General features: G+C 41.1%; 1 protein-coding gene across 1 annotated transcript; it reads left to right on the forward strand.

Annotated features, from left to right (window-relative positions):
• Positions 1-1,628: 1,628 nt before the first annotated feature.
• LOC147627620 (extradiol ring-cleavage dioxygenase-like) lies at positions 1,629-10,369 on the forward strand. Its single transcript, XM_086814529.1, has 4 exons — positions 1,629-2,021; positions 2,732-3,102; positions 3,270-3,458; positions 10,037-10,369. Exons 1-4 carry the CDS (start codon positions 1,803-1,805, stop codon positions 10,134-10,136), a joined length of 879 nt encoding a protein of 292 aa, XP_086670655.1. The 5' UTR covers positions 1,629-1,802; the 3' UTR covers positions 10,137-10,369.
• The last annotated feature ends 4,858 nt before the right edge of the window (positions 10,370-15,227 follow it).

Raw genomic sequence — 15,227 nt, forward strand, 5'->3', positions numbered from 1 at the left:
TTCAGCATTGGCCCGGTTTTTTCTACACTCTTTAGCTACACGCTCCTTCTTATTGTAGTTAGAGCATTTTGCATTATGTATATAAAAAAGGATACAAAGTCTTTACCTTTCCTCTTTGTGTTTGCAGAGAAAGCAACATCTTCATTATTATGAACCTTGATTCTCATCTCCTTTGAACCCCTTAAAGGTGAGAAAAGCAGGTCAAACACCTGTGTTGAGTGACGTACCCCATTATATTTTGGCAGTAGCACCTACCAAAGCTAAGCCTTCATTAGTGATAATAATCATGCCAATGTTGGATATCAATGCTCCACCCTTATATCATATAGCTCATGTTTTATATGGATCCTGTTATGAGAGGAGTGCTTGGTTGCCCCTTGGTTGCCCCATATTCACACAAGATAGTGGCCAAGGAGACTTCTTCAAACTACACATGATTCTATGGATGAAGCTAAGCATTGGACACCTTAATAACAAAGTAGTATACAATATTATATATGAAAAAAAGCATAGGAGTACCTTTGCTTTTAAGCAAAATATTTATTGCATTTCCTAAAAGTGATCTCTTCGTGCACAACAAGAAGGGTGTTGCAAGTGAATGATCTGCTGCCATGTCACGAGTCTTGCTCAAAAAGGAAAAGGATGTGGAAGATAGACCGTTACAACATTATTAATTTAATAAGAAGTTAAAAAATATTAATAATTTAAGCACCTTAGGGTTATTATGACCTTAATGTATAATTCGTGGCCTTGTTGATCATCAATCTTCGATTCCCATGGCTAGGTTCCAGGCCATGGGATCCTAGTGTTTGCATTTTCTGTTGGCGAATTCCTCATGTCCCCATGTGTTGAGAGCGTTTATGTTTGTGATAGCCACAGGCTCGGGACTATGTCGTGCGGAGTGGGTTGACAACGTCAGCGGCCTTTCAGAGCATATGGCATGCACCCTCTTGCACGTGGCCCAGCCTTGCCGCTCGTGTCACTTTGTGATTCCCATGGCGAACTCCTTGTACATGGATGGGGTTATGCTCTTCGGATTTTCTATTGCGACCTATTGCATGGCATGTTGATGATGATTTATGGGGCAGCCTTGCTTGTCTAATATTTGCAACCAACATGACTACAAGATCTTCTGACAATCTTGATACAAAAGGTAAGAAGATAGTATTTGATCCTTCTGTGAGCAACTTCTTGAAATTCCGTGCTCTAAAGAAGGCGAAGCTTTTTGAAGCCGCCCGTGACAGTGGGGATTGGAAATGGTGATACAGGCGTATCAAACTAGACACCTCATGAAGAGTTTGTTCATATGGAGTGTCTTAAAGGAATGTTTGTATTAGAGAAAGATGGAACAAGTGGTTTCTCTCATGGCACCCTCTCTAATAAACATTAGGAAATAAATGGTGGTTTCTCTCATGGCACCCTGGCTAATAAACATTGGGAAATTAATAAAAAGATACATGCAATGGGACTAAATGGCCACGTGAGTGCAGATTAATAAATATGGACACAAAGCTGTTGTCAACGTTTGCCAGCATGTTTTACGCGGTTGGGTTGACAATGTCGTCGATGAGCAGTCGCCGCTACTGTACGTGTCGACTACAAATCGGCCTTTGAAGCATTTCTGAATCACTCAGCCGGTGGTTGCATTCTCTTGCTGCCCTGCCACTGTTCCGTTGCTGCTTCTGTGTAGGGCGCCTGAAGCATCTACGAATCTGCTTGTGGAAATAGCGAAGCTGTACCTCCGCTGCATCCATTCGCTTGCTTCCTGCAGAAGCTTCGCAAAGCACACACGCATCGTGAATATGGATCCGGTCTACATATCGCACGGATCCCCTATGCTACCCCTGGAGGACATCCCGGCCAGAGACTTCCTGCGGCGCTGGCGAGAGCACATGCCTGAGAAGCCCAAGGCCATCCTGGCAGTGTCCGCCCACTGGAACTCCACCCACCCGGCCGTCAGCACCACCGCCTACAACACCACCATCCACGACTTTTATGGCTTCCCTCCCGACCTCTACAAGGTAGGCGACTGCTTCTCTGCCTTTCATCGGATCATTTTATTCGCCCTGCCATATGAGGATGTGCATTCAAGAGAGTTTTGCCTGTATTAGGGTTTTGGAACCTGATTGATATCCTTCGATAGGGTTCTCCACAGAAGCCATGGGCAATGTTTGTTAGGTTTGATATGTTCTTGACTTGGCTGAGGGTTTAGAAGTGCTTGAACAGGTTTCAGGGTTAGATTTGTGCTTGCCATCCTCTGCTGCAGCTGGGATCTGTCTGCATTCAAGAGAGTTTTGCCTGTATTAGGGTTTTGGAACCTGATTGATATCCTTCGATAGGGTTCTCCACAGAAGCCATGGGCAATGTTTGTTAGGTTTGATATGTTCTTGACTTGGCTGAGGGTTTAGAAGTGCTTGAACAGGTTTCAGGGTTAGATTTGTGCTTGCCATCCTCTGCTGCAGCTGGGATCTGTCTATGTGCTATGGTGAGGGTTTGATGAAGAATGAGGGTCTAGAAACGCTTGGCAAGTTGTAGAGCTTTGTTAAGGTCTGAGGGTCTGCCAGGGTTATGGTTTGTTGAAGCACAGCTTGAAATCAGTGTTATCCAGATTCCTTCTAGCGTCAGAAACGGTTTTCTCACCGGCATGCTTTTCTGGAAGTGTCTTCTTGGGTTAGGATTTACAGATCTCTACAGTGGATGGTTTCTTACAACTGATGCATTTTTTTCTCAGCTCCAATACAATGCCCCAGGTGCTCCTGAGCTGGCAAGGCAAGTGAAAGGCCTCCTTCAAGCTGCGGGTTTCAATCCAGTGCAAGAGGATTCTCAGAGGGGGCTAGACCATGGTGCTTGGGTGCCACTGTTTCTTATGTACCCGGATGCTGATATTCCTGTATGTCAACTGTCTGTCCAGCCCTATAAAGATGGCCTTCACCACTACAAGCTGGGAAGAGCTTTGGCAAGTCTCAGAAATGAAGGAGTTTTAATCATGGCTTCTGGGAGTGCCACTCACAACCTTAGAAACTTATCTTCTGACAACTCTGCTACTCCGGCTTGGGCATCTTCTTTTGATGACTGGCTGAATGATTCCCTCATCAATGGCAGGTGATTATCTTCATCATCCTTGTGCAGAGAGCTTCGGTATAATGTCTCTGCTTGGCTTTGCTACATGCATTACCTTGAAGGAGCTTCCAAAAAATTAGTGCTAGTTACCTTCAGAAAAATTCCCAAAGATTGATCAATTTTGTGCATTCTGCCCATGATTTCGACAGGTTTGAAGACGTGATCGAGTTTGAAAAGAAGGCTCCGAATGCGCGAAAAGCGCACCCATCGCCTGAACACTTTTACCCTCTGCTTGTGGCCCTCGGGGCAGCTGGGGATGACACAAAGGCCCAAAGAATGCACTCAAGCTGGTCCCATTCATCATTGTCTATGGCTTCCTTCAATTTCAAGGCTGCTATGTGAGTTGCGTTCTACATCTTCAAATAATGGTGCTAACTTAGTGTTGCAGGTTCTAAAATGAAGGGTAGCCTGTCTAGGGTTCCACAGTAATTGTAATGTAGACAACTTTCTTAATATGCTTTTTCACTCACCTGCAGTGCCCCAAGTAGATTGTTAGTATCATATACCATATTAGCATGGTGTGTGTATAAGATAAATTCAATCATTATCAAAAGATGATTTTAAAGCCAGTTTTTGAGTGATGATTGACAGCCATGATGTATCTTCTGGTTTATTCCCACTTGGAGATACTGAAAGCATGTATCCATTAGTCACCAGCATTAAAGAAACTGCTGCACTGCAAAGCAGCCAGCTTTTTTTTTTTTTGAAAAGGAGAGAGATATTTATATTAAACTGACCACAGTGGGGGCCACAGCCTTACATACTCAGTAGCCAAAAGGGGGAGTTGATACCCCCTATACTAATCTTCCTATGAAAAGGGTACCTGCTTACGGAATACACGGGACCAAAAAGTACATACATGAGATAGATGAACTTCTGGTAGCAGCCCACCACCTGTACAGAGCCATCATATCTATGACTATGCCTCTTTCAATACCATTCTCTGCCAAGGCACAACCAGATCGTGTGAAACTGCAGTCTCATTAACCATAAGGCATGTCCCTGGCAATGATTTCCAGATCAAGTACAAGAGCCCTTGTGTATCTGTAAATCTGTCCCAGAGAGCTTTGAACCTGCCAGCCATGGTGTCTTCCTAATCAGCATACCACCCCAACAGTCCTTTTTGCAGACCTGCACGACATCATTTCAAGAAGTAGACCAACACCCAGTTGGTGTCGCTCTATCTACACCCTGCTCACGAGGGCAACCTGGTTAGAAATTAGAATTAGTTTCTTTTCCTCGTCTCCTGAACTGTACCTGAACAGATTTTGAACTGCATGATTAGACTTGAGTTTTATTTCCAAAGAATTAATACAGTGCATTTTCAGTGAACATCAATCCATTCCTAGTGCACCAAACCTCCCACACACAGACAAATCTTACTACATGAAATGTCCTCTTTCCCTCCCCTTCCAACAGAGTATTCTTTGGATAAGAGCCAATGAGACCATGACACCCTTTGCCCAAGGCAATTGAGGATCCATCTACACATTTGCGTCTAGAAAGCTCTGATGCCTGGACACCCCCAAAAAAGTTGCGAAGCATTTTCAACCTCTTGCACTTACCAGGATCTGTATTTCCTGTTTTGAACCTTGTGCTCAGTCCGAAATGCCCCAAATGCAACCCTCCTCAGAAATGTTTTCAGTTTTATTGGGATATAGTTGTACCACAAGTTCTCAAGCCTTCCTCTCCATACCTTTGCATCCCATTTCAACTTCCAGAGATTGTTGAGATATTTTGACATGTCACGGTTACCAAGCAGTTTTCTATACACGGTCTGTGTGTAGGGCTTCATGAGACGAAGAGTACCAACCCACTGCCAGTCCTCCTTCCAAGCCTCATCTCTTATCCCTGACAGTTGTTCTGACAGTTGTTCTAACACTTCATTACTCTGCTAGTATCCCCCGTATTTAATCTGCTCAGTCCATATGTGACCCTAACTTACTCAGGCTTCATCCACGCGAGACGAGGATCATCCCCAAAGACCCTCCATCTTGATTATACCCTTATTGTCTAGTCTTCTACCCATCTTCTCATCCATTCTAGCTAGAGGGGCTAACCAAGAAGGACCACCACATGGATAGATTCCACAATGAATTTCTAGCTGGGTCTCACTTCCCCATCCCAAGCCAACATGCCATTTATAAGTCCTCTCCTAGTTAGTGATCAAGAATTTGCAGAATGGGACGCTTTTCGGCACCATTGTGGCCCTTGAGAAAACCTTGTCTAGTCCATCTAGGTATTTCCACTTCCCTTTACATTACACACGGAAGCTTAATCATGGATTAACGTAATACAAACAGAGATTAATGCTAATCGCATCAACTCAAACAATGATATCGAAGAGAGAGGCATAGACCTAATCTATTGAATATGGCAAATCATGAAGATATATGATGGTTCTTGGATCTAGAACTAGATCCAATTCGTGCATGCTATTTAGTGATTCATACTAGATATCCTTGCAGCCCTCTACTTGAAACGGTGAAGAGAAGCTCCTGCGGATTCACTACTATGTCTTTGTGCTTGCAGCTCTTGACATATGGATCCTCTTGATCTTTGATTGAATGATTCTAATGAATAATGAAAGACACTTTTTTATAGGTGAAAGAGGGAAATTCGTAATCAGGTCATTGTCCGAATAGTCTTAGTTTGTGTCCAAAATGTGCCCCAAAAGTGTCTCATATATGGGTGCATGTTCTTTGTGCTTATGGGTGCTTGTTGGGCTTCAATCTGCCCCTAGATCTGCCCATATATTTGCTAGCGAGGATAATTATGTACATGAGTATCAGATAAACTGATGAACATGACATCCCCTTCTCTTGAACTTGGAGCACTGGGGTAAATCATACACCTTTGCTCTGATTCCAATCAGGCCCATCTCTAAACTTCGTTCTATGTTCATTGGATGTGATGAATCCTTATCCTCCTCCATATCGGATTTGTAAAGACTCTTCTTTGAAGACTCTTCTTTGAAGTTCTTCGAAAACTCTCATGGTGATCTCATCCTCCTCTAAATAGGATTCAGAAAGATCCACTTCGTGGGAATATGTTGAACTGACATCCTCCTCCTCCAAACTAGATTCGGAGGGATCCACTTGCTCCTCAAAAACGGTTGGTAGGGGTTGACCTCATCCTCCTCCCCATGGGCTTCAAAATCAGGTCCAAATTTTCTTGTATATTTGCGAGTGAGGATAATCATGTACATGAGTATCGGGATTAACTGATGCACATGACATCCCCTCATGCTGAGCTTGGAGCATTGGTGTAAACTTTGTTCCATGTCCATTGGATGTGTTGAATCACATGTAGCCTTATCCTCTCCTCCATATCGGATTTGTAAAGATTCTTCTCTGAAGTTCTTGGAAAACTGCCATGGTGACCTCATCCTCCTCTAAACGGGATTCAAAAAGATTCACTTTGTGGGAATCTGTTGAACTGACCTCATCCTTCTCCAAACTAGATTTAGAGAGATCCACTTGCTTTCAAAAACTATCGGCGGGTTGACCTCATCCTCCTCCCCATGGGATTGAGAGAGATCTATCTGTTGTTGAGGTTCAGTTTCTGCTTCAACCTTTGGCTTGGGCTCTAGTTTCGGTTCGGCTTCTGGTTCTGGTTCCGATTCTGGTTTGTTTGGATTCTGGCATTTGCAAGTTTGGGTTTGGGTTTGGAATTTGGCTTGGGCAAGCGTTGGTGTTCAGAGAGGGATTCCTGTGCAGTCTTTGACTCCACTGTTTTCGTCATCAGCACCTCATGTTCAGGATTCTCCACTGATCTACACTCTGCACATGAGGAATCAGTCTTTTGTGCCACTTCCTGTCGTGGAAGCTTTCGGGCATCCTTGGAAACTTGTAGATGATGGACTTTCGATGATCCATTTGGTGTAGTAACGACTCATACCTAACGTCTTCACGAGCTCGGGTCTCTTTTGCCTGCAGATAATGGACTTCGTTTTTGCGGCAGACTGCCTTCAACTGTTCTTTTTAAGAGTTGCCTGTGCATCTCATGCTCTCGTTGTGCATGGTCCATGCGAGCTCGTTCTGCTTTTATTGATCGAGGACGATGAACCTCCCTGTTGTATCGATACTCTGAGTCCCTAGCCAGGAGGTTGACCTATACTTTGTGATCCAGGCGACCTAGGCAGGAAGCTTAATCATGGGATTAACATAGTGCAAACGGACATCTGCTAATCACACATCAATTTAGACAATGATACAAAAGAGAGGCATAGACCTAATCTACTCTATATTGATCTAATTCATGTATGCTATTCAGTGATTCATACCAAAGATCCTTGCAACCCTTTACTTGCAATGGTCAAGAGAAGCTCGTGTTGATCCACTAGTGTGTCCTTGTTGCAATGGTCAAGAGAAGCTCGTGTTGATCCACTAGTGTGTCCTTGTTGCCTCGTAGCTCTTGACATATGGATATTCTTGATCTTTGATTGAATTATTCTAATGAATAACTAAAGGCTCCGTTTAGGGGTGAAAGAGAGATTCGTAATCAGGTCGGTTTTTCCTTTTCAGCCCATAAAACATTGTCCAAATAGCCTTATCACCAAGGGGGGTTTTGAACCCAGGACCTCTTGGTCCTAGGCAAACACCTTCACCACTTGAGCTATCACTTTATTGGCTGCACATGACACTTTACACCAGACTTCAGTCATATTCGATATATACAAAAGCATTTCTGCGGAGGGTTGATCCCCCTTGACTAAATTGGCCACTTGCATGGAAATTCTCCTTGCCCAACCTCCCCTCCCCTCCCCTCCCCCCCTTCCTTGTCCTATTTCAATGGGTGGCCTTTACTAGGGTCATCTCCCTTGAATGAGAGAAGGGTAAAATGTCTTGCTGGTTGGGTGACATAATGGCAATGTATTGGATTGCAAAATCTTGGAATGACGGTTTGACTCTCCCCAACCAACTCTCTAGGTTTACACAATTCGTCCGATGCCAACCAGCTGACCCCTCTGGCCCCTTCCCGCCCTACAGAAAACTCTTGAAGGGCTTAAGTGGCCTCTTTGAATGAACCTTCTTAAAATCTGTGAAGAGAGTGTAAAAGTGGATGTAAGCCAGCAACTACCCTATGGCCAAACCCAAAATTTTCCATAACCCTTTGTACAAAAGACCAATGTACCCTGTCATAGGCTTTCTCCATGTCCAATTGCAGCATTATACATTTCTGCTTAGAACACACTGCAAATTCCTTTCTGACCAGCACAATATGTATTTTATCTAGGATGCTCCTACTCTTGATGAAGCCATGTTGAACTTTGTTGATACCCTTCTACAAAAAGCGAGAGATCCTATCAGCTATAACTTTAAGCCAGAATCTTATGCAAAACAGTTAGCATGGTGATAGGTCTCCAATGTTCCAGCTTCTCACATGCCACCTGCTCTGGAATAAGTTTAATCACTCTCCTTCGTTCCACCCTCCCTATACCCTGAACAGAAGACCTTTTTAACTTGTCTAGACACCAAGACCATCCGAACCTAGATTTTTTCCCTTTCCCATTTTCTTCAGGGCATGCAGGCACTCATCCTCTTGAATGCCCCTGTACAGCTCTGAGTCCACCTTTCTCTGTACAAACTCCAGCATCCAAGCCACATCCTGGTATCTTTCCATTGAGTGGTCCTCCTCCATGGCAAGAGTATCCCAGCATTAGGCCAGTTCAAGGGGATCATCCAGCCATGAGCCATCCTCTCTGCCAACTTCCACAATACTATCCTATGACCCCTTGACCCACAGAGCTTTGAAAAAAAAACCTCGAGGGCATCTTGCTGGTGTTAAACATGGAAGTATTCTGGCTACTTAAGCCCTAGCCCTTTCAAATGTATATCCATTCTGCCCCTCAATTCTTCAAATTTAGCTACCTGCCCTTTTGTCAACTTGGAAGACTCTGCCAACTTAACCATTACTCTCAACCTCACCCTGCCTTTCTTATCACCTTCTGCATATTATTTGCAAAAAAAGACCAGCTTTTTATTCTACACTTGGCTAAGTTTATCTATGCCCACAAGTTAGGATCTATTTAGACCAATTCCATCGGTGTGTGAGATTTAGTTATGTATTTGTCTAGTTTTGCAAGTTATTATTATTATTTCTTCTCTGGTGTTGTATATTAAGCTGTCCTATTTTTGATTTGTTTGTTTTTACCGATTCCCTCCTTTCTTTTAAAATTATTCGTAAGCTTGGATTCATCTAGCCTTATGATGGTATATATATATATAATATCTCCACTCATTTAAGTCTCTAAGATGGAAATATGCCAACAAGAATTAAGATATGCTTTTCACCTTTTTTGCCCAGCATAAGGAAACAGGATGTAGAAGTATAATCCATAAATTATGTATGATATAGGTTTAGAGTTGGACCAGAAAATTATGATGGTCTCCTTGTGTAATATTAAGGCTTATCCTTGTGTTTCTTCATGTCAGTTCTCTCTTATCATATCTTAAATCGTGTAGGAAGGCATCTCAACATGGACCACTGTTTCTTCTTCCAAATAGTTTTGTCTTTTGTCCTAACAGAGATTACCCTGATTTCTAGAAGAGGCCAAGTTGATATAGTGAGTCAATCTAATCAAATCACTTGTTCTTATCTCAAGTCATCTTTATTTTCATGCTTTAGGTTATTGTTAAAAAATCACATCTGAATGTCTACTTGATTTCTCAACTATAGTAGTTAATGTCATTATACCACAAGTTATTGTTAAAACATCACATCTGAATGTCTACTTGATTTCTCAACTATAGTAGTTAATGTAATTATACCAAATCACATCTGAATGTTTACTTGATTTCTCAACTATAGTAGTTAATGTCATTATACCACAAGTTACTTCATCATGCTTGTTGGCCTCAAAAGTTTGTAGAAAACAAAGGGCATTCTAACATTGTGGACATGTTTGTACTAGGATGCAAGACTCCAAAGAGCTTCCAGAAGGTTCCAAAGAGGCTTCATATAAAGGGAATTTTTTGGGAAGGTTCATTGCACGAGCATTCAATGGGCATTAATAGTATGCCTTGAAGGGGATAAGGTTGTCTAGCTTGTATATGATGAAGATGTGAGTTTTCAAACTTACAAAGTAAAGATCATATCAGTATATTGTGATACTCGTTTTCTTCATACTTTTAGAGGTTTTAGACACCCTTTTGTATCTTCAAATTGCTCTCTATTTTATAACTAAATTCCTTTGAAGGTTGTAAACACCCTTTTATAAAATTCTCTTTATTCTCTTGATTAGAAAGCATTTCTTCGCCCTAATATTGTGATTAAGAAACTGTTAAAAAATAATAATAATGCTAGGCAACGCTTAACTAAAACTCTTAACACAAATTTTGACAGTACTACACCACACTAGGGTAACCTCCCCTTAGAAATAATTTTATTCCAAAAGAGTTTCAAATACAAGAGTAACGCCAGCTAGCATCATATTTCCAAGAAAATAATGGAAACAATAAACATAGTCAACCAGGCTCCAAGCCTCTTAGTATAGGGAGTAGGGTAGTCCTCCACCCACAATAAGGAGTGTTTTCTACTTACACCCATCTCTAATGGATATCTAGAGATTTGTCCGTTCACATGGTCACCTAGCTATAGGGATGCTCCCTTCTCAAGCTTCAAATGAATCATCGAGTTCTAGCACGCATGATAGGTAATGAAATCTTGGTCTTCTTAGCTTGTCAAGCATCTTCAATGATGAGGTACAATAGAACAATACCAAGCACAAGCTTTAGGGGTGTTTAGGATTGCTTGCATGGTAAAAAGTGGTCATATACAACATCTTAGCTTGTCAAGCATCTTCAATGATGAGGTACAATAGAACAATACCAAGCACAAGCTTTAGGGGTGTTTAGGATTGCTTGCATGGTAAAAAGTGGTCATATACAACATGTACAACAATGATACAACACTCAAAACAGGTATTTGCATGGTGGTAAAATAGGCAAGAGCAATCTAAGATGCTACAACTTGGTCATGTAGTCATACAATGGTCATATAGCTCATAGATGGTAGTACAACATTTGTACAACACGCATATGCAATTGAGAGGTGTGTGTGTAGTTGCCTAGCTCCAAGAGAGGGTGGAGTGTGGGGTTGTCCAACTAAGTGTGTGAAGCAATCCGCACTTTCTATAAGCGAGGCTTGGGCACCCTTAATGTACATGGAGAAGGATGACTAGTCCAAATGAGTGTAGAAGGTGCCTACAAGCCATAAATGTCTAATGTCTAGTGTCTAGCTTAAGATGTGTGCGACCACTCCAAGCTTATAAATTTTCCTTAGTCCACAACAAGGCCTTCAATCTATATTTTGGCCTTACTTTGAAGCCCTATGGTGAGTAGTTTTGAGTGTCCTTGACGCCACAAGATTGACCCACATCATCCCATGAAGCATAAAAAAACAAGGCAAAATTTTAGAAAATCATATGGCCAACACATGCAAGCATGAGTAATGCATATGAAACTTGGAAATCTCCCATTTTTAGATCTTGTATTAATCCCAAGGCTCTGGTCACACTAGGCTACCGTGGTGTTGAGTGTGTTCCCAATCACTCTCGTGACACACCATAGCAAGTCTCTTTGTCCCTCTCATCTAGTCACACTATTTAAGAGTGCAGTTTAAGCCATCGCATTGGACATGTGCAAGCTCCTAATCAATTCACTTCTACAAACCTCCGTCTCTGGTCACATTAGAGCAAGATAAATCATTAGTCATAGTGGCTAAATACAGACACAAAAGCTAGTCATGCTAGCGATTTTCATGTCCAAATATATGCTTGTGGATATAAATGATGTGCTCACATCCGTGGCTAATTATGCTAAGGGGTTATGGCCTAAGCTGAAAAGTCTTAAGATAGCTATCCACAAGCTGAGGATACTCCTTCAAAGTTTGTTCATCCAACTAATTTGCATCCATGGTAGGATAGTTGTGGAACTTAACTGAATGTCTCCACCATCTTGAGGCAACCTTTTCTATCTATGGAAAACAATGTGCTCAAGTTGTAATATCTTTTCCACCTTTGGTGGATTCTCTATCATTGGCTCACTAGGTAGCTCTTCCACATACCTTCAATAGGAGGCTAACATGAAATGCATTATGGATCTTCCAATGATTTGGTGATGGCAACATGTATACCTCGTTAATCTTCTTGATCACTTTGAGTGGACCATAGTATCTATTGAAGAGATTTGGAGTGCTCCCTTCTTTCATATGTCTCTTCTTGAGCCTAGCTCGGCTGAATTTCAGTAGGACCCAATCACTAAACTTCAAACTTCGACTCTCTTCGATGGACCTTTTGTGCCTCTCTTGAGACTTCTCAATGTATGTTTGCACTTGGCATAAGCACCCTGAAAATCTTTGTTGAGTATATAGTCATCCGTAGGCAAATATTTCATGTTTTGTGTAGAGTATTGATGATAGCCCCACCCTACTAGAAATTACCTCAAAAGGTGCCTTGCCTGTGGAAAAATGCATTCTGTTATTGTATGTAAACTCTAGTAGAGGCAAATACTTTTCCACATGCTTTTCAGATCAGCCACATAGTATTTTAGCAAATCCTTCACTCTAGACATTTCTCTTGATGATATGCTGATGAAAAGTTGAGCTTTGTGCCCATGTTTTCAAACAAGGCTCTCCAAAACAAACTCATAGTTTTTGGATTCTTGTCATCCACACTTAAATTGATTATTCCATGGTTCTTAAACACGTGAGTCAAGAAGAGCATTACCATCATGTGGTCTCGCTTGATGGCCTTTGTGACTAGCTTTCTTTCGAAAGCTATCGACACAATGGTCCAAATTGACCAGCTTGCTTGCTAAAGCTATCCACACAATGCTTAAACACTCATATTCTTTGTCAAAGCATGCAAAGGAGAAGCTAGATTAGCAAAATGCCAAAAAACCTCTTGTAGTATACACATGCCCCAAAAAAGCTACATATCTCATTTACATAATTAGGCTAGAGACAATCCTTTATCCTTCATTGGTGCTCCTAATTGCACTTTGATAAAATCCATTTATACTACACAACCCTTCTTTTGACACAATGTACCCCAAAAAAACTGTAACTTATTTAGGCCATTTTATGCACATTATGTGATGCCGCTCTAACATGGCTTGAGATTCAATCTTGCTAAAGCAAGATGCTCCTTGCTAGGATGTCATCAATCTGTAGAATATGGAAACGATTCTTCATAATTTTATTTAAATCCTTGTAGTCGACACATCCTAAAAAATTCGCTAGAGCTCCTAGTAGGCTTACTTCTTCATGCACTTACACAAGGGTAGACAAGAACACAAGAGAGAGATGGATGACTGAATTTTCTTCTATCTTCTTCTTCTATACTCAATCAACATAACATAAAATATAAGAGAACATACTATAAGTAGAAGTACTCAACTAAAACATAATGGGCTTCTATAGTGTAAATGTTGGTGCTATAACTATGCCATACTCTAGTAGTCTAAATGTGGACACAAGGGTAGACAAGAACATAAGAGAGAGATGGATGACTGAATTTTCTTCTATCTTCTTCTTCTATACTTAATCAACGTAACATAAAATATAAGAGTACATACTATATGTACAAGTACTCAATTAAAACATAAATTATGGGGTTCTATAGTGTGAACGTTGGTGCTATAACTATGCCATAATCTAGTAGTCTAAATGTGGATGTCACATAGCTTGTTATCCATTAGCACCATATCAATCATAATCTCTACCAACCATGCCAGTGCCATAAGTGGAGAGCTATCACCCAGGTGGTTCATCAATGTCCAGTGCAATAGTTGAGCTCGATATCTCAAGGCTCTCCCTTGAGCTCAACTCCATAACCTGCACTCCAAGTAGGCTCCTAAATATATGGAGCTTCTTTGCACCTAGTGCCTTCGTGAAGATGTCACCCACATGCTTCTCTATGTTGACATACACCAAATCTATATCACACCTACTAGAACCTTCTCTTTGACAAGGTGATGATGCACCTACTAGAACCATCTATGTTACAGAGTGATAAAGAACTTCAATGTGCTTTCTCTTAGCATGATAAACTAGTTAATTTGGCGTGTTGTATGGTACTCATATTATCACAATAAATGACAATGACCCTATCCACATCATACCCATATCACCAAAAGTAACATTTGAAGCCAAGCTACCTCACAAGCTGCCATAGTAATATCCATGTACTTAGCCTCTATATAGACTCACAAACAAAGCAACTATAGGCTACTTCTTGTTGCTCTAACTCATAGCAATACTCCCAAAAGAGAATATAAATCCACTAGTAGATCTCCTATTTGAGATACTACCAGACCACAATCAATATCCTATGTACCCATGTAATTGTATCTCTTTGCCTACCTCATAGAAAAGTCCATAATGTGATGTGGACTTTATGTATCTAAGTATCCATCTAGTCACATCTAAGTGTGGCTTCCTTGGGGCCTACATAAACTGACACACTAATCAAATAACACAGCTCAAATTTGGCTTAGTGGTCATATAGATCAGACTCCCTACTATATGCATATGTACATAGTAGGATCCTCTTCAACAATCACCTATATCTATAGACAACTTCATGTTCTTCTACTTCGATGGCACTGAAATAGGCTTAAAGCCTATCATACCATACTTAAACAGTATGTCCAAAGTATAATACCTCTATAAATTCCAAATCCCATCATGTGAGCTAATCACCTCTATGCCTAAGGAAATAGTGTAGCTCATCCAAATACTTCATCTCAAACTTCTACTTTAACAACATCCTCACATTATGTAGATCAACATCACTATCACTCATGATAGTCAAGTCATCCACATACATGACTAATAGCATGATCCCTTGATCTTTTTTACAGAAAGTGAAAAATCTACATTGAATATCTGAAATCCAATGGTAATAAGATACTCCCCAATCTTGTTTAACCACACTCTGGTTGCTTACTTCAAGCTATATGAGGCCTTTCATAACATGTACACAAAATCTAGATGTACATCACTCTCATATCATGGTGGTTTCATCATGTATGTCTCTTCTTGTAAATCAACATGTAAGAAGGTTGAATGTCTCCTCATAGTCAATGCCATATGTCTACACA

This window comes from Cibotium barometz, chromosome 20 (assembly GCF_041138505.1).
Source record: "Cibotium barometz isolate CiBa-2024 chromosome 20, ASM4113850v1, whole genome shotgun sequence".
Taxonomy (NCBI): domain Eukaryota; kingdom Viridiplantae; phylum Streptophyta; class Polypodiopsida; order Cyatheales; family Cibotiaceae; genus Cibotium; species Cibotium barometz.